The following is a 27,002-nucleotide window of genomic DNA, read 5'->3' as shown; positions in this document are numbered from 1 at the left end:
TTGCACTCTATGGCACCCTATCATCCCATATTGGTCAACAGGGGGAGACATACCCAGCTCCGGAGAGAGCGCTGGAGACAGAGGGAGACGGGGGAGGGGTGCTTGTCATCTCTTTGCTGTACGAGGTGCCTGTGGGTGCTGGTGGAGAAGCCAGCATGCTGACATTACCCACCATGGCGTCGTCAGAGTCCACTGGGAAAGGGAAAAACAAGTAAACAAAGCAGCGCACGTGTATAAGGATTTAGGGGTGTAAAATGACAATGCCCTTTAATTCTACAGCAATTAGCTGATGTTTGAAAAACCAGATCAGATCAGTGAAGGATCTGATTTCAGGACTGCGGAGTACTAAAAGCTGCTTAAGAAGGCGTTTTGAGCAGTTGGTTTTTGTTTCAAGAATATCTATTTGCACCTTAAAGGAGTCTTTTCTGGGATTTATCTTTTTATTCCCCTACCTTATTTTATCTCCATACTACATCATTTCCAGTTGAGCGTTTCTGAATTGACGGCACACCCAGCAGCCGATACAGTACCCTCAAGTAATTGTTAAATAGCGTAGTTGTTACCAACAGGGCAACAATCCCTTAAGATACCCTGGCTGCAGCCTAAGACTGTGTTGTACTGAATGGAAATAAGGCGACTTAAGAAAAAGATAAAAACATTGTGAAACATAGGGGATGCGACATCCCTGATCTTATTTAAAGTAACACTGGAGCCCTGTGTGACTACCTTACAGCCTCATATCCATAAATCCTGACATTTTGTTAGGATTCTCCAGCTGATTTATCCCATCAGGCAATTAAAACCTTCTATTGGAATGAAGGAGATTTTGAGGAGTGTGCGACACTATGAAAGCCTACTTAAAACAGCACTGGGTTTGCAAGCTGTTCAGTGTTTATTAAGTCTAAATAAATGCTAGTTCATATTGCTTAGGTAATGGTTTGCTATGAAGCATAAACATTATGTAGGTAAAATACTGAGCTGTATTGAAAGGTTAACATGCCAATATCTGGATGAAAGTGCTGTAGTGACTGAGCATGATGATTTACATCCCACACTTAGTGGATCTCTAACAACATACTCGAGAAGTAATAAACCACCACAAATCCATTGGTTCACATCTATTAATTAAGCGTTTCTCATCACTTACAACCCTGGTACTCCAGACAAAACAACTGCAGCCCAGGGGGTAAACACAATGGGAGCTCTACTTGGAATGGTCCAGCCTCCTAAAATTACATTACGGCTGAGATTTCTGGCCTCTACTGCTGCACAGCTCAGGAGACGTATTTGGACAGTGACACAATTGTCATCATTTTGGCTCTGGATGCCACCACAATGGATTTGAAAGGAAACAATCAACATGTTCTTTAAGTGTAGACTTTCATCTTGAATCACCGTCCAATTAGTTTTGAAGTCTTTGGCTGTATCTGAGCAGATAATATAGCCCTAATCACTTCAGAATTCATCCTGCTGCTTTTGTCAGCAGTCACATCATAAATAAATACAAGGGAACAAGTTCCCTTGGCAGCCATACATGCCCATGCCATAACATTCTTCACAGATGAGGTGGTATGCTTCGGGTCATGAGCAGTTCCTTCCCTTCTACACACTCTTCTCTTCCCATCATTCTGGTACAAGTTGATCTTTGTCTCATCTGTCCATAGGATGTTGTTCCAGAACTGTACAGGTTTCTTTAGATGATTTTTGGCAAACTCTAATCTGGTCTTCATGTTTTTTCTGTCATCCACCAGAGTTGTTTTCCGTGGTCTTCCAGTGTTCCTGAGCTCACCAGTGCATTCTTTCTTTTTAAGAATGTACCAAATAGTTGATTTGGCCACACCTAATATTGTTGCTATCTCTCTGATTGGTTTGTTTTGATTTCTCAGCCTAATGATGGCTTGCTTCACTTGCAGTGGCAGCTCTTTGGACTTCATATTGAGGGTTAACAGCAACAGATTCCAAATGCAAATGCCACACTTGAAATAAAATCTAGACCTTTTATCTGCTTACCTGTAATTGAGGGAATAACACGCACCTGGTCATGGAACAGCTGAGCAGCCAATTGTCCAATTACTTTTGAGTCCCTAAAATTGGGGGGACCACATATATAAATGGGTGTAATTCCTACACTGTTCACCCAATTTGGAAGTAATTTTGGAAGCAATTTGTTTCCTTTCAAATCCATTGTGGTGGCATACAGAGCCAAAATTATGACAATTGTCACAAGCTGGAACAAAGTCCCCAGTGATGTGGTTGAAGTGACAATTTGAGAACATTCAGAAAGAGATTGGATGTGATCCTTGGATTAATGGACACCAAACGAGCACGATGGGTCGAATGGCCTCCTCTCGTTTGTAAACTTTCTTATGTTCCATTTGTGTCACTGTTCAATATGTATGGACCTATCTGTATATATTTTGGCTCTTCTTAAGTAAATTATGTAACAGCACAGTGTCCTCTTCATTATATCTCCAGATTTAGAAATATCAAAGAGATTAGTGGATTATACAAATCTGAAGACCAGAGGGAAATTTGAAACATTGAAATGCTTGTGGGCAGATTTGACAGGATCGGGAACCTATAGCATCTTTAAGAAATTCCCAGAACCAATTCATTTGAGGCAATGGTGGGCAGCCCTGGTCCACAGTCCTGCAGGTGTTAAATACATTTCTCTCCACATCCCACCTGCAAAAAATGCTGAAACGGTTCAATTTAGCACAAAAGAAAGTTCAGTAATTTACCAGAAGATACTGCAACCAGGATTGGGGTATGAGGACATGGGGTTTCAAGAAGGAAAAAGGAAATCTTACCCGAGGTGGAGAGATTATGCTCCACAATGCCCACTTTCACAACCTGAGGAACAAACACACACAGAGATTACAACACTGACACTCACTCCGACTGCCACTAACGCTGCAAACACTTTCACCTGCAATGCAATTACACAAAGCTACATGGTTCACCCATAATTGTAAGTACAGAACTGTTCTGCATATTCTTGCATAACCCCCAGCTGAGAAAGTGGTGTACATATCCAAGCATTCTGTGGCTCATCAATCTGCCTTGCAGGTGCTACTCTTGGGTGGCTGCACAAACAAGTCAGGCAGAACTCTACAAAGCAGCTTGATTTCTCCAATGGAATTAAAAAGCTTTGCTCCACTGCTTCTGTCACCGAGTGAGATAACATTGAATGCATTTGAGAATGTCTCCAGCTCAGGTTTATTTGTAATAGATGTCAAGCACAGTTTTTTTTTTTTTTTTTTTTTTAAAGCAATCTTACCCCGATAAAAGGGATGAATTTCTGACAAGAATCCTCATCCGGGCTAGGAAATAGGAAAACAAAACAAAAAAATATAATTATTTAATCTCTAGAATAATTCCCTCAATTCACTTGACATTTTGAATTCACATTGCTTTTGCAACCAAGTCAACCCAATATCACACAGACACTCAATGGCCCTATAAACATTTGTATTCAAAACAGACACATCTGTCTTTTTGTCTCTGCAGATGCAATGTACAGTAGGGGAAGTGAGGCTGAATTTGCACATGATGATGAGATGACTGATTGGTCTATGAGATAAACTGATGAGATAAAATGTTGTAAGACAAATGGAAAGGAAAGTACAGATCAATAATACTACAACCTTCCTCACTGGCCACCCATGACAATCTGATTTTGACAGATTTTTCAATTATTTGTTGCAGTGTTTGACGTTGTAGGTCTGATGGCCATATTTGCAAGAAATGTTAAGTATTTAAACTTATGTACATCACTAATCTAAGTCAATATTCTGTTCTTGTGTACTACTTTGCATTCTAAAACTTGCAAAACTAGGTTTATTTCCAGCAGCAGTCAGATTACATCGCTGAACCCCACTGCTTGCACAGTGTCTCTCACAAGGAATCAGTGTTTGTGATAGAAAGCCCCCTCTTCAGTTAAGAACAAATTCAGCTTTTCTGTGGGCTTTCTGTGCAATTCCATTGTGATTCTGCTGAGTGAAATTAAAGAAGGTTTATGTTCATGAAGTTTAACATCTTGCTGTTTTCCTTTGGGAGAACATATATTTTCCTACTTTGAAACATCTTATTATTAATTATGATTATGGAATTATTATTATTATTATGTTTGCATAAGTCTGAACTGATTATTATTGAAGGTGACTTTGTATTTGAAATAACAGTTTCAAAGCTGATTTTAGCAATGTGAAAAACACACGCAAGAATGAAGAGCGTTAAATATGGTAAAGCGACTGATGTTTTCTTTATCACATTTGAAGTTTCTTGAAAAGGTACCTGTCAGATCAACAGATTACCTTTCCATCCAAATAAAGATATTAATATGGCGAGGCTGAAGGTTAAAAATCAATACCTGTGGGTTTGAGTAGCACTGGCTGCTCTCCATGTTTTTCTGAAGAACACTATTGCGCTGTGTTTATGTGGCTTAACACCTTATTCCAAATCTGATTCTTCAAACAGCTTGTCAGGTGGCAAGTCAAGATGGTGTAATATCTTGATGCATAAGGCATAATTAGCCAAGCATCACAAAATAATAGAGCAGTGAAGCTTTTTCAAATCCTAACAGTTGTTATTTGTCTTTGCCAATAGTGCATCCTACACCTTCCACCTTTACCTTGATCAGTGCCCGTCTGTCCTCTATTATTTTTCCTGCAGTACCTCACGAGTCTTTCAATGAATGATTGGATTTGCAGCTGAAAGTTGTCATGAAAAATATTGCTCAGCAACTAAAATACCGGCATTAGGACTAAAACGATTCCCCTTATCTTATCAAAAGGATAAAAACAAGCTCCTTTCAAATACGCACAGAAAGGAGTACACACTAAGCAAGACAAAAGGAAAGGCAGTTACGGGCATACAAATGCAGATCTGACCTTCACTTGCAACCAGGCTGAATTGCCTTTCCTGTGGATAATGTCAGCAGACTAGAGGAGCTGGATTACAGCCTGCTCGTTTTCTCAAAGCCAACATTAGAAACTCTCAGGAGGGGAGCTTAAGCCAGCATGTTCAAAGGCACAGTTGAGCAGGACTGCATGTTCAAAAGGGTAAAGAACTACTGACGGAGTGAAACCAAGGCCCCCCCACCCCCTTTGCAGACTTTCAAGTAGGATCATTTGCCTGTTTTAAAACACACTAATCTTCAGTGGCACTGAGGGGGAAAAGCAGGTCTGTTCTCTTATCTCTCTCAGCTGAGACACAGCCAATGGTGGACTATAATGTTTTCATTCTCAGTACTCTTGGGTTGCGACATTTTCAGTGATCTTACTTGAACAACAGGACTATTACCATACGTCTGTATCTCATACATTCTGTATTAACTCCTGCATTTGAAGAATTGCTCTTCCTCAACTATGGGTTGAAATTGTAACTTATTATTTATCTTACTACACTTATTACCAAAATTCAAGTAATGTAATAAATAAAACACACACTGTTATGATTTAGGCAGTATGTTTATTATTACCTGTATAATAGAAAGCAACCAAATAAGGTATGATTCCTTATTGTAAGGTTTGTTACTGATCTGATCTTTAATTTCATTTTCTTGAAAGTCACTTTATTAGTATATTTCCTGTTTTGATAACATGCTCAAAATTAAACCATGTTAATTGCTTTTAATTATGGTTTGGTTTTGTGCCTTTAAGTATGCCAATTGTAAACATAAGTTATCTACCTGTTGTTATGAATTAATTTTGCCATAAATCTCACCCCTTGCACCATAGTTGCCTGTCCCCTTCAGTTAGTTTAATTTACTTTTTGCAACCTGGGCATTAACAAACAAAATTTAATATTAATACATCAACTTATCTAAAGCAACATCTATATATAATATAGTCATATGAATTGAGTATATGGGCTCCTACCTGCTAGAATGATTAAAATTTAACCATATGTTTTATCTTAACTACATTTGAGACTTTCATTGTCTTTAAAAGCAGCATAAAACTGCTTCAATTTTCCTCTTTACATCATAACTTAAGGACAAATGGATAAGAGATAAGAATGATTATACATAGAATAGTAGTCCTAAATTCTGTGACCAATGTACACCTTTCATATTTCACATATTGCATATTCACAGACATGTGAGCTACTGCACAACATAAATAAATACATTTTTCAAAACATACTAAACTATTAGATTTAAAACTAGGTAGACTGTATTAAATAAATGCATTTTTTCTTGTTCGTGTCATTCATTAAAATTCACAAGGTTTTACCTCACAAATGTACCATCATATTGGATACAGACCATGCTTGCTGTTTTCCACTCACACTTCAGTTCACAAAATATTCTGAGGTAAAATATTTTGATAAACAAGGGTTTTCTGTCAGTGTTGTTAGGCATTTCCACAAGGCACAACAAAACAAGACACACTCTCATGGTTAAACCCACAAAAGAAAACCCAAAGTCCAAAACTATGCAGACAAGAGTGAGGTTACATTGTGAAGCGAGCGTGAAAAAGGGGTTAAGACACCAAAAGGGCAAACTCTGGGGGGTCAAGGAGAGGGGAAAATGAAGAGCACAATCAGATACCTGATATAAAAATCAAAATACAAACTTCTTTTCCTTGAATGCAAAATAAAATAAAAAAGGGAAAAAACAAACTGTAAAAAAATCTGTCATATATATGTGGTTATTAGGTTACAAAATTAATGAATATATTTTCTTATCCAGTAGATGTTCACAAAAAATAAAAGCAACTGTCACAAAAAGTAGAAATACTGATTCCATTTACATTTACAATGGATTAACAAATAAAAGTCAAGGCTATTTGAATAGTTACATTATTGAATCACTGTAGTTGTTTTCATCAGGACTTTACAGCTTCAGTTTTAATTCAAAATACAATCTGAAGGTGTTTTTGTTTTGTTGTAATTTCTCCCACACTTTCAACAGCATTTCTAAACTCAAGCAATAATAATTTTCCTTTGGCATGAATATAATAGGGGAGAGCATAAATACAAAATCAAAGTTTTAGTCCATATTTGAAAGAAATGTGAATTTCTGCAATATACATGATATTACAAAAAGCATTGGGACAATCCACTATTAATGGAGTGTACCAGAGATGTTCTTCATAAAGGGCATTAGTCCAAAGGTACATAAAGGAAAACTACAACATGTTACTGATAGTTCCTGTGAGTAAAGCACATACATCAGTATCGGCAGTGTTTCAAAGTAGACTTCAATTGGCATATTGGACATCTGACTGCAGAAGATCGTAGGACATAGGATGGAAGTCAGAACAGCAGGGCCAAAAATAAAAAAAAAGCCTTCAGGCAGGAGATCAATGACCACACAGTGATGTGAGTCAGTCCACTGTATGTATAGCAATGCTCACATGTGAATGCAGTAATGGCCTCATAAGAAGTGGGATATAAAGCAGTGGGAAGGAATGCTGTTTCCCTTAGATGAAAGCAGGAGTAGCCTGGAGATTGCTTCTATCCACAGCACATCTTGCCTGTTCAGTGTAGAGGTGACAGCGTGATGGTGTGGCTGTTTCTAATGGCTTGGATTGGGGCTGTTTTTTTTTTTTTTTTTTTTAATGAAGTTGCACCTTGACTATGCTGTAACATTTTGTGCAAGTGTACTGCCAGTATTAATGGCTCCCAGCGCATTAGAGAGTTACAATGTTTCAAGGAGTATTGCTTTGTAAACAGCCTGCTCCAAGTCCCGACCTCAATTCCACTGAGCTCCACTGGGATGACCTAGAACTGTGAATAAGGAAGGGGCATGCAGAGACCTATGCTGTAGGGCAGTGGTTGCCAAACTTTCTGGGTGGCGCCCCCCAAAAACATTTGGTTCACAGCTCGCACGCACCCCCACGTTGTACAGCTGTATTTTGTTATCTTGCATGTTGTCCCAGTACGATTGGTAATATGTTTTGTATGTAATCATGGGTGGTTAAAATTATGGGGTTAAGTGCTTCCTGAAATCCTAGAAATAAAAAACATACACATAAGCTGCTGGTTTAGCATTTAATTCAAAGGAAACTTTGAAGAGCAGAGGTTCTCTCAGCACAGGCCATCAAATTCTTATACCCTACAGGATTTAATGGTGCACTACCATGGCTGAACAAGAGGAGACATGATAATATATATCTCCAGATAGCCTTCAGAAGAAAGACATTCTCTGAGAGAAAATGCAATACAAATCTATTTTATGTAGTGCAATACTGACCACAATCATCACAAATGGAAGTGGTATCTACACACGTTTTTTTTTTAAAGTGTTCGATGAAGAGGATAGATTGACACTGATTGAAAGTCCCAGGCTAATCCTTCCTGATCAGCACACAATTCACTGTTGATGTAAATTCCACATTCAATTTCTCCATATCTCAAGAGTTTATAGTATTATCCATTGCAAACAATAATTGATATTTCTAAAGTGGTGCGTTGACTTCAAAACAATATACAGCTCTGGAAAAAATGTAAAGACCACTTACCATTGATTTCTGAACTTATAGTGGTCTCTTAATTTTTTCCAGAGCTGTATATATAGCGCTTTTCAAAAATCCATATCTAAGTTGGCCATACAGACATATCTTCAGGAAGACATTATTTTGTTGAGAATTGCAGCTCCAAAACTTTTGTCTGGATGAACATGTCAATGAGACCTAGAACTGGCACTAAACAATGAAGGTTGACCAAAAGGGAATTGGATAACTGTCTTCTGTGTTTTATGGATTACACTGAAGATGATGACTAGTGGATGAAAAGTCTGTCAATACAATGATCACACAGCTGGACAAAATCAAAACTTCACCCTGCTTACTTTACCAATGAATCCTCAGTGAAACCAAAAAGTCAAGAATCCAGTCCTGAATTATTATGTATGATTGGCGGGTGGGTGAAAGTTTGGATTTCACCCACATGCCAAATTTAAATTACAGTAAACATTTGTATATGTATGTATGTATGTATAGTGAGGGGAAAAAAGTATTTGATCCCCTGCTGATTGTGTACATTTGCCCACTGACAAAGAAATGATCAGTCTATAATGTTAATGGTAGGTGTATTTTAACAGTGAGAGACAGAATAACAACCAAAACAATCCAGAAAAACGCATTTCAAAAAAGTTATAAATTGATTTGCATGTTAATGAGGGAAATAAGTATTTGATCCCCTATCAATCAGCAAGATTTCTGTCTCCCAGGTGTCTTTTATACAGGTAACGAGCTGAGATTAGGAGCACTCTCTTAAAGGGAGTGCTCCTAATCTCAGCTCGTTACCTGTATAAAAGACACCTGTCCACAGAAGCAATCAATCAATCAATCAGATTCCAACTCTCCACCATGGCCAAGACCAAAGAGCTGTCCAAGGATGTCAGGGACAAGATTGTAGACGTACACAAGGCTGGAATGGGCTACAAGACCATCGCCAAGCAGCTTGGTGAGAAGGTGACAACAGTTGGTGCGATTATTCGCAAATGGAAGAAACACAAAATAACTGTCAGTCTCCCTCGGTCTGGGGCTCCATGCAAGATCTCACCTCGTGGAGTTTCAATGATCATGAGAACAGTGAGGAATCAGCCCAGAACTACACGGGAGGATCTTGTTAATGATCTCAAGGCAGCTGGGACCATAGTCACCAAGAAAACAATTGGTAACACACTACGCCGTGAAGGACTGAAATCCTGCAGCACTCGAAAGGTCCCCCTGCTCAAGAAAGCACATTTACAGGCCTGTCTGAAGTTTGCCAATGAACATCTGAATGATTCAGAGGAGAACTGGGTGAAAGTGTTGTGGTCAGATGAGACCAAAATCAAGCTCTTTGTCATCAACTCAACTCAGCCGTGATTGGAGGAGGAGGAATGACCCCAAGAACACCATCCCTTCCGTCAAATATGGAGGTGGAAACATTATGCTTTGGGGGTGTTTTTCTGCTAAGGGGACAGGACAACTGCACCGCATCAAAGGGATGATGGACGTGGCCATGTACCGTCAAATCTTGGCTGAGAACCTCCTTCCCTCAACCAGGGCATTGAAAATGGGTCGTGGATGGGTATTCCAGCATGACAATGACCCAAAACACACAGCCAAGGCAACAAAGGAGTGGCTCAAGAAGAAGCACATTAAGGTCCTGGAGTGGCCTAGCCAGTCTCCAGACCTTAATCCCATAGAAAATCTGTGGAGGGAGCTGAAGGTTCGAGTTGCCAATCGTCAGCCTCGAAACCTTAATGACTTGGAGAGGATCTGCAAAGAGGAGTGGGACAAAATCCCTCCTGAGATGTGTACAAACCTGGTGGCCAACTACAAGAAACGTCTGACCTCTGTGATTGCCAACAAGGGTTTTGCCACCAAGTACTAAGTCGAAGGGGTCAAATACTTATTTCACTCATTAACATTCAAATTAATTTATAACTTTTTTGAAATGCATTTTTCTGGATTTTTTTTATTGTTATTCTGTCTCTCACTGTTAAAATACACCTACCATTAAAATTATAGACTGATGATTTCTTTGTCAGTGGGCAAACGTACAAAATCAGCAGGGGATCAAATACTTTTTTCCCCCACTGTATATATATATATATATATATATATATGTATGCATACATATGTCTGTATCCATTTATACATAAACCTGTCCAGATATAGTTTTAAGTTTACTGCAATAAACAGGTTTGTAATAATCTATATAAAATGTACTAATATAGTGATATCAAAATAAGGGTAGTCAGGCTGTTAAAGTGAGAAGTTTTGAGAATAAGAGAAGATAAAATGCAAAAGCTGGCAATTTGATTCTTGGAGTCATATTAGGGGTTGAGGAGGCTTGTAAATGCACAGCTGCGTTGTCAAGAGTGGGGTTAATGAGCCGGTCCTTCTCACTCTCGCCACGATGCAGCAGCGGGCAGAAATGCACACTAGCGACCTCCTTACCTCTTCTGTTTATAGGTGAGCATCGCTTCTGAGATGGGGAACTGATGGGACACATTTGCTCCTGCTAAGTACTGGCTGACACGTCCTGCCACATCTATGCTTTCTGTAGAGACAGAGAAAAGAAACACACGTGTGTCCTCATGTAGCACCACTCACCATCTAGCGGTCAGAGAGAGAGAGGGGTAGGGGGATTCTTACAAATAACCCTCTTTTTCTATCTAATTGCGTTACTCGTTGACTGACTAAAGCACAGATGTTTTGCTCCTGGTTAGCAGGCAAACCTAGCAGTGTTAGCAAAGCTGGGTTTAAGTTATGGTCTTCTTTAATCAAGGCCTGTTCATTTTCTTGCTTAAGTTACAAATCAACCGTTTTAATATAAATTAGGAATGTACCTGCATACAAGCTGTATAGTTTGAATGGCCAGGTTTTGGTTTGCGTTATTCTTACCTGAGGCTGGCGGTTCAGTTCTTCCAAAGACCTCCCTCCATGTCGTGTCCATGAAGATACTGTTGAACTTGCTGTCGAACGAGGCCACATACTTTGCTAACGGATGAGAGCCTGAAAAAATTGAAAATAAAATGTCTTTCAGCAGATTTAAGTAACAATTTTGATCGTTTCAGTAGGGATGAGACAAGGCCATATCCCTCAGAAAGGGGGTTGTGAAAGCCATCCACTATTTGATGCACTGCAAACTCATTGTGTGTCTTCAGCTCAGCTATGATACCAATTTGAGGATTTGGTGGAGCTGGAAGAGCTAACAATCTGAACTTGTAGGTGCCTGAAAAGTCACAGGGTCACACTGGTGTGCGATGATCTAAGGAGTATCCAGCCAACTTCTACCACCCTGCCACGGTGAGCTTTTTCATCGTGCATAGACCCCCTCCCACCGACCCATTCACACTTAACCCAGCAGCTGGCAAACAAAAGCCTAGCCAGGATTGTAAACCAGCTTGATCCAGGTTACAGGACACATCCTGCACTCTGGAAGGAAGTCAATACATGGTGCACCACTAAGGAAGTTCTAACTTTTGGATTCGAATATGATTTAAAAACATATTAAATAAAGTTGTAAAGGGAACTTTGCTCTGAACGGATCTGTGCTTGAATGCATTTTACAAAAGCGGCTTCGCTGTTAGCTTATGTAGAAATGGATTGCTGGCAGCTGTCGTCTGAACGATCACAGAATGCCTGGCTAGGCACAGCAAGGTCAGCCAGCCTCACCGATGGGGATGAGCAGGAAGCGAATGTAGTTGAGCCAGTCAGGGGTCTTGTTGGCCAGCTGTTCCACGAAGAACCTCAAGATGGTGCTGAGGTAGCTCTGGTCTCCAGCCACTGCCACCTTGATTGTCGGGGGCATTTGGGAGTTACAGTTGCAGCTGCCAACAAGGGAAATGCTGAGCTTTAGTGGCATCACAACAATCATTACAGTGCTGCCTGTTTTCAGTATTCCAGGGATAAAATAATATTTAAGGGATCAGGAAATGTGAGTAATGGGTTCAAATAATTCACAGAGCATGATTTTGATAATTAGTTTTGCTAAGGTCAGTCTAAGATTAAAGGTCTGTATAATTCATACATATTTACAAACGGGTGATAAAATTGCTGTTTCTGTATCTGTCCAGAAAAATGTGAAACAAGACTTTAAAACAGGATGTTGGGAAAAAAAAATATGTTTTTTGGTTTTGTTTTTTAATATGCTTATATACTGGGATTTAATTACTCATTCTGGAGTTCAGAGGAGTTCTGGAAATAAAGCCTCTCAGAAACTTTTCCGTAGTGTATTCATTCATGTAACTAAAGAGAACACCACATACATGGTTAGTTCTCCACAGAAAAAGGCCCAAATAATACCAGCACAACATTTTAAAAGTATCTCTAAAATACTGAAAAGTGTTTTCTTGATTAAAAAAAACAAAAACAAAGCAACAAATTATTTTCACATCAAAACCATAAAACATCCTTAAAAATGGAACATCACAAACCACTTTGCCAGTTGTATTGAGTACAGAGTACATTAATAAATACAATATGCTGCTGGAATAGCTTATTTTAACAGGGCACCACAAAGGTAACAAATACATACTTCTTTATTTTTCAGCTTCAAAATTTATTTCTGTTCATGACCAATGGCAGGAACTAGGCAAAAAAACAGATTAGCATTTTCTGCAGTGTGCGATTACTGTTAAGTATATTGTTTGAGTACAATCGTGCACAGGCAGTGGGGCATACTCACAATCTCTGGATCCTGGTGACTATAGTATTAAAGGCTGCCTGTACATCTGCTGCAGAACATGTGCACACAATTGGCTGATTCTGCTCATGTAGAATCTCAGACAGATACTGAAAGGAAAAGCAAAGAAGGATTTTACACCACAGGAACTGAAAAGATCAGGTGGTTCTTCAGTTGCAAACAGACCCCTTTCAGAGTATTCCAAGGATGTTACTGAAATAGAGCATTGCGAGGGACAAAACTGCTAGAATGGCTCTATCAAATCTATACACAACTTAGTGTTAATGTTAGCTCCCCCGACACACCTGTCCACCCTTGTCCATTCCACAACAGCTCGCCCACCTTAACCGTACACCTACCTGCCCCTGCCAGTCCGTGGTATTGATCAGGATGATGCTCTCGGGCAACTGTTCATCTGAGATCAATATCTGATTCAGCTGGTCATACACTGATTTCCGAGGGACCTAAGCATAAAGAACAGCAAAATAAATTCCACAGCTGAACTCAATTTAACCACGTAACGTCAGAGGAGGTCAGACTCTCCTTGAGGGCCTGGCCAAGGAGCTCATGCTACTGTATCATTAAATGAATATGTGGTAGAATTAAAAAATATGTATACATTCATGTAACACCATAATAAAAAAATATTTGTCAGAAAACATGAAATATGCAGTAGACTGCAGCACCTAAGCCTACATTTTGTCTGCTTGGAAATAGCCACTTTTTACCTTACGATCTGAATTTTTGATTCCAAAGAGACAGATTTCTGCTGCACTTTTTACTCAGTGAGGCCACTAACATTATGTCCCATTGTGAGGATTTTCAGCAATAAGAAAGAGAAAGGGAAGACTGATGAAGCGCACCACTGATTGGACCCGGTGAACCACAAACCCTTTAATTGGCTTCTGATCAGTGGCCAGGTTTGGTTTCAGAATTGGGTGGGACGTGTCCCCTACGCCTGTGGAGCCAGGCATACATTATTGGGGAAGACAACAAAACATTCTCTCCTAAACCTACACCTATGCTTCTGATAATGTAAACAGAACCCATTTGGTTGCATTTACAGGTCAAGTGCATCCTTTAAATTCTACTCTTTTGAATTGCTATGCATGACTTCTGCCTTCATTATGAAGGAGCTTTGTTGACAGAGGATTTGTTAACCGAGGTATTGCTGTTTGCCAGCACAGACAACAACCATCACTGAGTTAACTCCACAACTATATGCAATCTAGAATATGAGACTATTGCCAGGATTTTTGTTTTCTGTGAATCTCAAAGTTGCTAAATCTACCTGAGATCCCAGCTGATGTGAATTGTCTTAGATTTTATTGCTATTACATCTCATTTTCCACTTAAAATCCAATTATAAAAGTACATTTTCCTGTATACATATACATGATAAATCTGTGAGTGTGTTTATATATAATGAATCCTGGAGACCCCGACTCTCTCTACAGACACTCACCTGAGCAGTGAGCCTGGAGTCGGGGGAGCTCTCACTGTCCATGCTGCTTGTTCGGTCACTCTGTGCTTTGGAGTTCTGCCGGTCTTTCATGGACGTGCTGCGTGGCCGTCGATGGGGTTTGTTCTCTACTTTGCTGGAGGGAATATAAGCCATCCTTAAGAAAAGGCAAACAGAACCCCTTCCACACTGTTTAATGAGGTACTGCATTACTGCATTACTCCAAGTGCACCTGATAGGGTCAGACATCAACAACATTCGATACAGTCCTGTGACATTTCTGTCAACATGAACATTACCTTAGAACATAATTAAATTAAGTTTTAAATCATTCCCCTTCAGCTTAAGTTAAGCAAGTGTGAGGCTATACAAATATACCATCACAAACATGTCTATCAATAAATCAAGTGCAAATTAAGCAGGACAGATGAGCACAGTAGCTCTTCTCTGTGTTCACCGTTTAAAAACCATGCTAAATCAATTTACAGAGTTGCAGTACAGTAAAAAAAAGTGTTTACCCATGTACTTGAACTTCATTTATATAATATACAATTCATGTTATTACCAATGTATATGACATTTTATTATAAATGATACACTATAAAAACTTTTTTTTTTTTTTTTACAACAAATAAACAACATTTCCAGGAGTGATGCCATTGCACAGCTTTACTACCAAAACCTGAGCTACTTTTCACTACATAAGAAATACTTCTGCAACATTGTATAACACAAACTTGTGATTAGCATTGCTAGGCAAGTATTACCATAAGAAAAACCACTTAGAAGTTGTTGAAGCTGATTCTGACACCTTTTTATTTGTGTTGCTTGTTTGGCTGTGGGTTGATCTATTATTTTTATTTTCAAATAATGATTGTGTTCTTCCTAATTAAATTGTGGGAAGCCTAAAAATACCACACTCACATCATTTTATGTAGCTGAATGAGAGAGAGAGACATCCTTTGAGTCTTTGTTATACTGTGCATTACATTAGTACAAAGGGGAAATAATTACTTAATCGGACACTTAATCTCTACCCATCGGATTGGACCTCTTACCATTCAGCTAGTGCAAAACAGAGTAAATTATGAAGTGGATAGTTAACAGGTTCTAATGAGTAACTATTTAAAAACATCTGTTTAACTATTGTACAGGACTACTTATGTCAAAAGTTCAATTCCTTATCTTCTTACTTAGTTGATCCATATTGTTATTGTAATAGGATATTCTGCAAATAAAAAATAATACTTATACATTAAAATATAAAATGAAATGAATGAGTAAAGGTTAAAAGTGATCAATCCTACATTAGTCCTGTTATGTTATTTGTTTAGTTAGGGTTAACAATGACAGCATTTCTAGTAGATATCCGAGTGATATTAATGGCCTGTAATTGTTCAGACTCCGTAAATACAGTATAACAGAATGGTTCTGGTGATGAACAGTACACATGTATTCTTCATAGTTGGTTTGTGTATTTAAAGTTTAAATCAACAACAGGAAAGGAACCTTTAGAAGTTCACCTGGGTGACATGTGATTCTGGGACTCTGTTTTGCAGAGTTTGCCGACAGAGGCCAGTTTATCTGTGCTGGTGTCCCAGGCTGCCACGGCCTCCGTGCTGGGCACATCCTCTTCCTCCACCTCCTGCAAGGATGAAGCAAAATCCAGGCTAATGTTTTGTAGTACAAAGCAACAATTATGAGAACAGAGGTTGTACACATTTAAAAACTATGTTCCAGACTGGCTAAACCTATTTGTTGAGACATTTTCATGCTCCATCAGTTATGTTTTCTGACTACAAGGAAGGGGAGCTTCCAGGCATTATCAACAACTAGGAATAGCAATGCTGAAGTCACAACTTGATATACAGTACAGTATGTGTAGATGTACATCTCTGTCTATCTTAATGCAAAGAAAAATGCAAGGAAAATAAAGAGGAGAGAATAAATGATTGGACCTGAAGTCTGATAGTGGGAAGATTTTTGTTTGTTCTCATGGGAACACAAGAGATGTAATAGCAGGGCCCTTACCCCAGGTGTTGCCTCCACTATCACATCCTCCTGATATCGGGAGCCAGGCACTTTGCTCTTTTCTGAAGGCAGGACGTCCCCCACCTACAGAACAAAACAAAAAGCAAAAGAATCAAGAAAGACTGGACTACCTAGACATTAACTAAATACAAGTCAGCTCTGCAGGGCACTTGAATGACATGTACAATAAATAACAGAATGTCGTAGTGTATGTTTTTTTGGGCGTTTCACAAATTGCTGATAGTCTTATTGTTGGGTTTTTCTTTCAGTTCTGACAAAGCAATTCTGAAAAAAAGGAGTGCTTATTCATATAACATGATGTCCGCTGCCTAAAATGTACTAGCAAAGTAGAAAAGATTTTTACAGCATTATTTTCACACAGAGCGCAGATTATGAAATTGCAAATTTTTTCAAACAAATAACAAAAAACATGTCGATAACACAGACCAGTCAAAAATCTTGCCTCGACTCAGCTTGAATGTCAATATCTGTCATACCCAGGATATATTACACTGTTGTGCAAGTGTTCTGGGGTCTTGCACTGGGGCCAGGCATTGGAGAAACACCGTCTCCCTTTATATATAGGTTTGTTTTGTAATCCACACACCCTTGTCTCCTGTCTGAGTAGCATAATACCCAGCTCTGAGATATATTTATAAACACAACTAGATGGCTGTGTCTGATTTCCCATAGCCCTACAAATATTCAGAGATGGATAGTAAACATTGCTAGGAGCATGCAAGCTAATCCAATGACCAGAAGCATCTCACGTCAACTTGCTCTATTCATGCTGATGGAGCTTTTACATTTTCAGTCTGCAGCTGGTTTTGCTGTTATTCAGGCTGAGTATTTGTGGGCTCATACACATTTGCAAATACTTCAGTCCTGCTCTGCTGTTTCCAACCTGATCCCAAGCCAGAACACTTCTGGTATTTGAAGTCATCACTAAATCAGTCATAAATGGATAGTGATAGTAAGAGCTATTTAATTCCTTAATTGCCACAGTTTTAGATAACTATAAAATAATGACTTTTATATTGAAGATTTTAGATAAATTAACTAGTTAGAGGCAGTCAATACAGTGTCTATAGAATGTATTCACCACACTCAACATTTTTACATTTTGTTGTGTTATAACCTGATATTTTGACACGTTTTTGACTCAGTTTTGTATATAAAGCTAATCATTAGTTTGTATTTACTCCTTTCTGGGGTCTACTGGTAATTTTGTAAAGCATTTTGGTCTGTAGTTTCATACCAACTAGTCAGGATGCTACAAAGATCTACCAAAAGTCATGTGACCCATTGTTTCTTGAATTGTATACAACTAATATGCACGATATTCAAAAATTCAAATCCTACATTGTGTTTTGGCTGTGATTCTTACTGCAAAACTTTTAACATACACAGTAAATAAGTTACAATTTTTATGGCATTTTTAAATACATGAAACAAAGGAGCACTCATTTTGGAGAAAGTGCAGAGAAGCTGTGTTTTCTGCAATATAATCTGCCACTTTTGGATTGCAGTATTGAGCACAGAGAAGGACTAATAAACTATTTCTATCTGATAGCCCACTTTGAGGGATCCACTCTAGAAAAAGAAGTAAATATCTGCAGATATATCGGGACATTTTGCTCCCCAATTATCGGTATCGGACTCAAAAAACCTGTATTGGTAGAGCTTTAGTAGAGATCTTAGATTTCAGTTCAGTTTGCATTGGTTGTTCAATTACAGGCACACATTCTGAACATTTGATTTTTTATTTGTTTTTGTTTAATTAAATCCCTTTAAATAATCTTTGCTATAATTAAAAATCATGAGGAAATACAGTCAGTGCTTATAGCTACAATGGTTCAAATTAGGCCAAATTCCATACACTGAAGACCCTGTTTTACACCATTGAAGACATCTTTGAAAACGTCCTGCAGACAGAGACGTGGAAAGTTTCACACACAATGTGGGGGATAGCAAGCAAGAAACAGCTGATGCAACAGGTGAGATAACACCAAATACTATACATCACCATAACTAACAGACAACATTTAATAAGGCAGCCTGAAACTCTGGAATTATACTTTACATACTATATAAAAGCGATGCTAAAGCACAAGTTCAAATAGGTGAGGCTATGAATTTGAATGAAAAGGGAACAGTTATGAAAATTAAATAAATTTGCACAAGTGCTCAAGTGGTAGTGGCAGGAGTTGGGCTCGTTCACACTAGAAGCGTGTTCCATATTCAGTATGGTTCGGTTCATTTGGGGAAGAGTGTGAACAGATTTTGATTGACAAACAAACTGAACCGAAACAAACTGAGACCACCAAAAGAGGTCTTGGTTCTTTTTAAATCAGAAAACGAACTCCATATTTCAGCTACCTTGAAATAACATGTAGTTTTGGCTGTACAGCAGTACCAGCGAGTTAACATGCGCATTTATATATAGGCTATTTGTTCATTTACGCATTGTTAATTGTAACATCAGTAATCTTAACACAATTGGATATTGGGGTATATTCATCAAAGGGTGTTAAACCAAGGTATTTCTGTCATTTTTTCTAAATGGAATAAAATACAAGTAAAGTTAACATGCATAGATTGAGTGTACAATTTGATCTAAAGATGAAACGTGGGAGAGAGTAATGTTTCATTCATTTTGCGGCTTATCTGTACTTTTGTTTGTGTGAGAAAATAAGTGTCAGAAATAATGAATTGCTGTAAAGAAACCTTGTTGAATACACCCCATTATGTTTAATGTATTATGTAAAGTAGCACTATATTTTTAAAGGTATGGCAATAGCAGTAAAATACTCCTAGACGGATATTTAGGGGACATTGCACTACTGTTGTATATTTTTAGACAAACCAATCATCATGCAGCATCGCATCACTGATTATAATATTCACAAGAATAGTAGCCTATTGTTATATTCAATAACTGCATACAGTATTTGTAAACAGACAATTGAATGTTCACTATTCAGACTGTTGGCATAGATTCTGAAACTGAATTGCTTTGCTGGTCAGATCTGGGCAGAATGATGGCATTTTGCACAACATAATGCACCCATAGGACTCAGCACATTTGTACACAAGACAAGAGTGAACAGCCAGCATACTGATATATTGTTTCAAAGCAAACTAACCGAACCGAGTTTGTTTGAAATAAACCCAGTGTGAATAGGGGGTAAGACTCACAGAACTGGTGTGATCTTTCAGCTGGCCCTTCTGGCTGTGCAGACTCCCTATCTCCGTCTGGGAACTGGAGTGTGACATCCCTTCAAAAAATGGCCTGGAAATAACAAACAGCCATTAAACCCCATATCCACAGCACAGGTCTCCAACTCATTTGGCTTTTGTTCCAGCAAAACTTGCAGTTGCTTAACTGTTGTTATCAAATAACTCTGTATTACTTATCTACAGGATATCACTTCTTTCATAGGCAATGCCACCTTCAATCAAAGGACTCTTAAGCAATTAACTATAAAACATAGTTTTACGGTTTTTACATGATTTAACTGATATAAGAATGTGATTAGATTAAGAAACTAGAGCTCCAGCTGAGATAAAATAAATCAGAAGACATCATGGCACTCTAGAAACTGAGTTTGATGTACAGTAATGATATCTCAATGCACTATTTTTATTTTATTTTATTGTTATTATTTTTTGTCTTTGTCATCACAATGAGAAGTTTAAATAATTGGAAATTATAAATTAGGATGAAAATAGGGAAGCAAAAGAAATAACAGTGCATTCATACATATATATATATATATATATATATATATATATATATATATATATATATATATATATATATATATATATATATATATATATATATATATATATACACACTCACCTAAAGGATTATTAGGAACACCATACTAATACTGTGTTTGACCCCCTTTCGCCTTCAGAACTGCCTTAATTCTACGTGGCATTGATTCAACAAGGTGCTGAAAGCATTCTTTAGAAATGTTGGCCCATATTGATAGGATAGCATCTTGCAGTTGATGGAGATTTGTGGGATGCACATCCAGGGCACGAAGCTCCCAGTCCACCACATCCCAAAGATGCTCGATTGGGTTGAGATCTGGTGACTGTGGGGGCCAGTTTAGTACAGTGAACTCATTGTCATGTTCAAGAAACCAATTTGAAATGATTCGACCTTTGTGACATGGTGCATTATCCTGCTGGAAGTAGCCATCAGAGGATGGGTACATGGTGGTCATAAAGGGATGGACATGGTCAGAAACAATGCTCAGGTAGGCCGTGGCATTTAAACGATGCCCAATTGGCACTAAGGGGCCTAAAGTGTGCCAAGAAAACATCCCCCACACCATTACACCACCACCACCAGCCTGCACAGTGGTAACAAGGCATGATGGATCCATGTTCTCATTCTGTTTACGCCAAATTCTGACTCTACCATCTGAATGTCTCAACAGAAATCGAGACTCATCAGACCAGGCAACATTTTTCCAGTCTTCAACTGTCCAATTTTGGTGAGCTTGTGCAAATTGTAGCCTCTTTTTCCTATTTGTAGTGGAGATGAGTGGTACCCGGTGGGGTCTTCTGCTGTTGTAGCCCATCCGCCTCAAGGTTGTACGTGTTGTGGCTTCACAAATGCTTTGCTGCATACCTCGGTTGTAACGAGTGGTTATTTCAGTCAAAGTTGCTCTTCTATCAGCTTGAATCAGTCGGCCCATTCTCCTCTGACCTCTAGCATCAACAAGGCATTTTCGCCCACAGGACTGCCGCATACTGGATGTTTTTCCCTTTTCACACCATTCTTTGTAAACCCTAGAAATGGTTGTGCGTGAAAATCCCAGTAACTGAGCAGATTGTGAAATACTCAGACCGGCCCGTCTGGCACCAACAACCATGCCACGCTCAAAATTGTTTAAATCACCTTTCTTTCCCATTCAGACATTCAGTTTGGAGTTCGGGAGATTGTCTTGACCAGGACCACACCCCTAAATGCATTGAAGCAACTGCCATGTGATTGGTTGGTTAGATAATTGCATTAATGAGAAATTGAACAGGTGTTCCTAATAATCCTTTAGGTGAGTGTATATATATATAAAATCATCAGCCTATGATGTACATATAAAGGAAGGAATCCTACAGATTAGTTTGGATTCAACAGGGAGCATCTTACTTGAGTTTTGGTTTGGGTGTGCTGAGGACGCTCTCATTGTCCTCAAACTCTGGCCCACTGTCGCTCTGGTTGTACACCTCCAGACTGTCATATAGCAGGTCCAGATCCTCCTCCACCTCCTGGGTCTGGTCCACTGGGTCAGAATCCAGGACCTATCAACATACACACATGCACACACACAGTCAGCCACTTCCTCAAGGTTTGTTATTCAGAACCTTCCACCAACACAGTTATTTACCATCACCTGCCTTTAGCTTTACGCCTATACCAGTTGCCCTTCTAATGCGGTCCTTGAGGGCCAGAGTGCTTCTGGATTTCAATCTACCCTAGCTCTTCATTAGTTCATTGAACTATTGACTTAACCGAAACCAGTTTAACCCCATTCCTAGGTCTAAATCAGATACTGATTAAAAGAGCTATTGAACCTGCTGGATTGTGGTAAGATTTCAAAAATACTGCCATGCACTTTTCACACTAGGAATATAAGCAGCCATATGGGTGGGTTAAACCTGTATGCAAACATTTTTATCAGAAGAACAAGGTACCTTTCTATAGTAAAACATTTCTAATGGGGGTCCTTCTGGAATCACCAACTCCCTTATGTTAGCCTCGGCTTCCAGGAGCCAAATATAGTAAGACACTTGAGGATGCTTCATTACACAATCATATTAAATGACACGACAATTGTTTCAATGTAATTCCTGTGATTGCTGTGGAAAAAGTCAAAAACATTTCTTGTTTGGGTTACTTTTATTTTATTTTAACCAATTAATGCACATGCAACACTGTCAACCTGACAATATGTACCTTGCCACCTTTCATAATATATATTGAATTTGTCAGCTTTATGTGACATCTAGAACTGAACTTACTGTCCTGCTGCTGAAATAATAAATTATATTTGAATACTGTATTCAAACAAAAACACATAGTGTATTTTTGTATTGTTCTTATTTTTTTAAATCTGGACAAAAGTAATGCAATACTGAAGTTTTCTTGACTTGGATTCATTATTTTAAGATATATATACAGAGTGGGGAAAAAAGTATTTGATCCCCTGCTGATTTTGTACGTTTGCCCACTGACAAATAAATGATCAGTCTATGATTTTAATGGTAGGTGTATTTTAACAGTGAGAGACAGAATAACAACAAAAAATCCAGAAAAACGCACTTCAAAAAATATATAAATTGATTTGCATGTTAATGAGGGAAATAAGTATTTGACCCCTTCGCCTTAGTACTTGGTGGCAAAACGTTTCTTGTAGTTGGCCACCAGGTTTGCACACATCTCAGGAGGGATTTTGTCCCACTCCTCTTTGCAGATCCTCTCCAAGTCATTAAGGTTTCGAGGCTGACGTTTGGCAACTCGAACCTTCAGCTCCCTCCACAGATTTTCTATGGGATTAAGGTCTGGAGACTGGCTAGGCCACTCCAGGACCTTAATGTGCTTCTTCTTGAGCCACTCCTTTGTTGCCTTGGCTGTGTGTTTTGGGTCATTGTCATGCTGGAATACCCATCCACGACCCATTTTCAATGCCCTGGCTGAGGGAAGGAGGTTCTCACCCAAGATTTGACGGTACATGGCCCCGTCCATCGTCCCTTTGATGCGGTGCAGTTGTCCTGTCCCCTTAGCAGAAAAACACCCCCAAAGCATAATGTTTCCACCTCCATGTTTGACGGTGGGGATGGTGTTCTTGGGGTCATTCCTCCTCCTCCAAACACGGCGAGTTGAGTTGATGGCAAAAAGCTCGATTTTGGTCTCATCTGACCACAACACTTTCACCCAGTTCTCCTTTGAATCATTCAGATGTTCACTGGCAAACTTCAGACGGGCCTGAACATGTGCTTTCTTGAGCAGGGGGACCTTGCGGGCGCTGCAGGATTTCAGTCCTTCACGGCGTAGTGTGTTACCAATTGTTTTCTTGGTGACTATGGTCCCAGCTGCCGTGTAGTTCTGGGCTGATTCCTCACCGTTCTCATGATCATTGAAACTCCACGAGGTGAGATCTTGCATGGAACCCCAGACCGAGGAAGACTGACAGTTATTTTGTGTTTCTTCCATTTGCGAATAATCGCACCAACTGTTGTCACCTTCTCACCAAGCTGCTTGGCGATGGTCTTGTAGCCCATTCCAGCCTTGTGTAGGTCTACAATCTTGTCCCTGACAACCTTGGACAGCTCTTTGGTCTTGGCCATGGTGGAGAGTTTGGAATCTGATTGATTGATTGCTTCTGTGGACAGGTGTCTTTTATACAGGTAACGAGCTGAGATTAGGAGCACTCCCTTTAAGAGAGTGCTCCTAATCTCAGCTCGTTACCTGTATAAAAGACACCTGGGAGCCAGAAATCTTGCTGATTGATAGGGGAGCAAATACTTATTTCCCTCATTAACATGCAAATCAATTTATAACTTTTTTGAAATGCGTTTTTCTTGATTTTTTGGTTGTTATTCTGTCTCTCACTGTTAAAATACACCTACCATTATAGACTGATCATTTCTTTGTCAGTGGGCAAAATGTACAAAATCAGCAGGGGATTAAATACTTTTTTCCTTCACTGTATACTGAAAATATCAAAGCCCAGGCACTGACAGCCAAGCTCCTCTGTATTAGCCCTGATTAAATAATCTGGTTTAAATAATACATACACTCTCACAGAAACACAAAACAAAAGAGAAAAAAAAAAAAAGAGAGACCACCCAAGCCTTAATAGAGAGCAGATCCAGTTGAAGTGTTCTTCGAATACAGCTCACAAATAGCCATAAATTAGAACTCCATACTGTTAAAGTAAACTAACCAAGTGATTAATCCAGAAGGTTTACATTTGCCATTTGGAAGAAAAACACAACCCACTTGCCACTACACAGCTTTACAGAGATCAATAAGTAGTAAAGGAGAATGCTTGCCGTTAATGAGGGAATACAAATTAGTTAATTGATGGCTTAATGAGTCAACTGATGCCCTGTGGAGCAGTGGCTACTTTGACCTCTGAACAATAGAGAAACAAAGAGCTGGGTACAAGAGTATCCGGAATTATTTTATCTTATTTTATACACTTCCAATCTGAAAATGGCAATAATACTTAGTGACTTCAAAACACATATATCATAAATAGGTTCTGGTTGTTTAAATATCCCAAACATGTTTGACTGTGTTACTTTGAAGAGCTAAAATTATACATATATATATATATAAAAAAAAGTTTAATTCATTCTCTGCCACAGCTCTCCTACCGTCTGACAGTATGAAATCGTACTTCTGGCAGGTCGGATATGAAATGGGAATTGCAAAAACTGCCAACTTTTAATATAACTGCCAGAGACAGAGGCTGTGACTGTCCTCATTGCTTCTGCTGACATTTATGGCTGATAAATGTTACTTCAACAATATGTTCAAGGCAGCAAGAAATTCTAATAGGACAGAAGGAGGACTATTAAATTAAATGAAAGGAAGAAAAATTAAGAAAAGTTCCACATAAGGAAGTTTTTCTCTGATGATTTTAACCAAATCCTTAATATAAATGCAAATTACAAAAAACAAATAATTAAAAATAGTAATTACTAAAACATCACTTAATGACAGATAAATCCTTGCAAAAAGCAGCATAAAGACATTACAATTACAGCTTTAAAATCGATCAAACCCTGTCATACACTTGTATGTAACAGATTTATTTATCCATGGAGACTTAAATAGCTGTACAAGCAGTAATAGACAATAAGGTAAAATCATTATACAGCAGATTACACTGTACAATCTACAGATTAAAGTGAATAAAATTAAGGAAGATCAGAAAGGTCTGCAGGTAAAATCTAATTCTAAAGGATGTGCTGATATTTATATTTTTCAATTTTTAAATATAGCTGCTAATTTGAATCCATGCCCATGCACACAAAAGCAAGTTTGATCAAACTCACAGGGTGACCTGGACATATTTTTTTAATACAACTAACACAGTAAGAGAGAAAAGACCAGGAAGCCTGATAATAAAATGGCCACCTCCATATAGAAACCCCAGCTACTATTCAGATCTAGGAGGCAGATCTTGTCGATCTTCTTTCCCAAATTTACTAGGCCACGTTTCCTATCAAGGTGTAGGACTACATCTCTGGTCTGTAAACTGATCTGTAAATAAATGTTCTAACTTTCTAAAAAGATAATGCACTGGACTTCATGTAATTCAGATGTTTAACTGCCATTTCTATCTCCAAAACAGCATCTTGTAATATTTTAGTGGGGTTAAGGTGATATGACTGGGGAAATAAATGCATCAATCTCAAAACTCCACACAACCACATGTATGTTTCACTGCAGGCACAAAGGGCAAGTTATTCGTAGAGTTTACGTAAAGCAAATGGAGCATTATTTGCCATATTCAAAAACCTGTTTTGCATTTCGCAATCCATTCTGCGCCGTTCACCCTTTAATTGTATTCAAGGTGCAAAATGGGGGGAGTGACTGAAATTATGCATGATGAGGCTATACTCATAGCTACAGTTTTGCGACGTGCAAAATAGCACGTCTCCTGGGAAGCGATATTCCAGAGCACAGTCAACAATGGGGCTTTCTGTTTTTATATATGGTTGTATGTGTGATGCACTAGAACACGTTCCTACATGTTTTGGACTGAATGTACATACACACATACATACAAAACGTATGGTATATATGGATGACTGATTGAAGCTGTTTATTTTTATCCACAGTACAAACCATTAAAATGGTAATTAAGATTTGCATCAGTTACATTTTCCTGCATATTTATACTTTGCATTTTTAAACAAGTGAAACTGCATTTTGATACCCTTTAAATGATTACAATTATCTTCTCTGTAAGTACGTTAAATGCTTATAAAGACTATTTATTTTGTTCTATCTGTGAAGATACACGGATCAAGCAACTAGCTACAGTGCATCCGGAAAGTATTCACAGCGCTTCACTTTTTCCACATTTTGTTATGTTACAGCCTTATTCCACAATGGATTAAATTCATTATTTTCCTCAAAATTCTACAAACAATACCCCATAATGACAACGTGAAAGAAGTTTGTTTGAAATCTTTGCAAATGTATTAAAAATAAAAAACAATAAAAGCACATGTACATAAGTATTCACAGCCTTTGCCATGACACTCAAAATTGAGCTCAGGTGCATCCTTGTTTCCACTGATCATCCTTGAGATGTTTCTACAACTTGAGTCCACCTGT

At 38.5% G+C, this 27,002-nt stretch overlaps 1 protein-coding gene across 1 annotated transcript in view; it reads right to left on the bottom strand.

Annotated features, from left to right (window-relative positions):
• LOC136719163 (phosphofurin acidic cluster sorting protein 2) overlaps positions 1–27,002 on the bottom strand; it is a 156,988-nt gene that overhangs the window by 3,436 nt on the left and 126,550 nt on the right. The window contains exons 9-21 of the mRNA XM_066697011.1: positions 21,795–21,946; positions 19,826–19,919; positions 16,628–16,711; positions 16,120–16,241; positions 14,600–14,732; positions 13,494–13,598; positions 13,138–13,244; positions 12,126–12,280; positions 11,352–11,462; positions 10,905–11,007; positions 3,281–3,323; positions 2,811–2,853; positions 54–192 (exon numbers count right to left, since the gene is read on the bottom strand). Of these exons, the coding sequence (XP_066553108.1) occupies positions 54–192; positions 2,811–2,853; positions 3,281–3,323; positions 10,905–11,007; positions 11,352–11,462; positions 12,126–12,280; positions 13,138–13,244; positions 13,494–13,598; positions 14,600–14,732; positions 16,120–16,241; positions 16,628–16,711; positions 19,826–19,919; positions 21,795–21,946 (1,391 nt within the window). The remainder of the gene's footprint in view (positions 1–53; positions 193–2,810; positions 2,854–3,280; positions 3,324–10,904; positions 11,008–11,351; positions 11,463–12,125; positions 12,281–13,137; positions 13,245–13,493; positions 13,599–14,599; positions 14,733–16,119; positions 16,242–16,627; positions 16,712–19,825; positions 19,920–21,794; positions 21,947–27,002) is intronic.

The sequence above is a fragment of the Amia ocellicauda genome, chromosome 23 (genome assembly GCF_036373705.1).
Source record: "Amia ocellicauda isolate fAmiCal2 chromosome 23, fAmiCal2.hap1, whole genome shotgun sequence".
Lineage (NCBI taxonomy): Eukaryota > Metazoa > Chordata > Actinopteri > Amiiformes > Amiidae > Amia > Amia ocellicauda.
The sequence above is the reverse complement of the archived record's forward strand: the minus strand, read 5'-3'. Positions and strand labels throughout refer to the sequence as shown.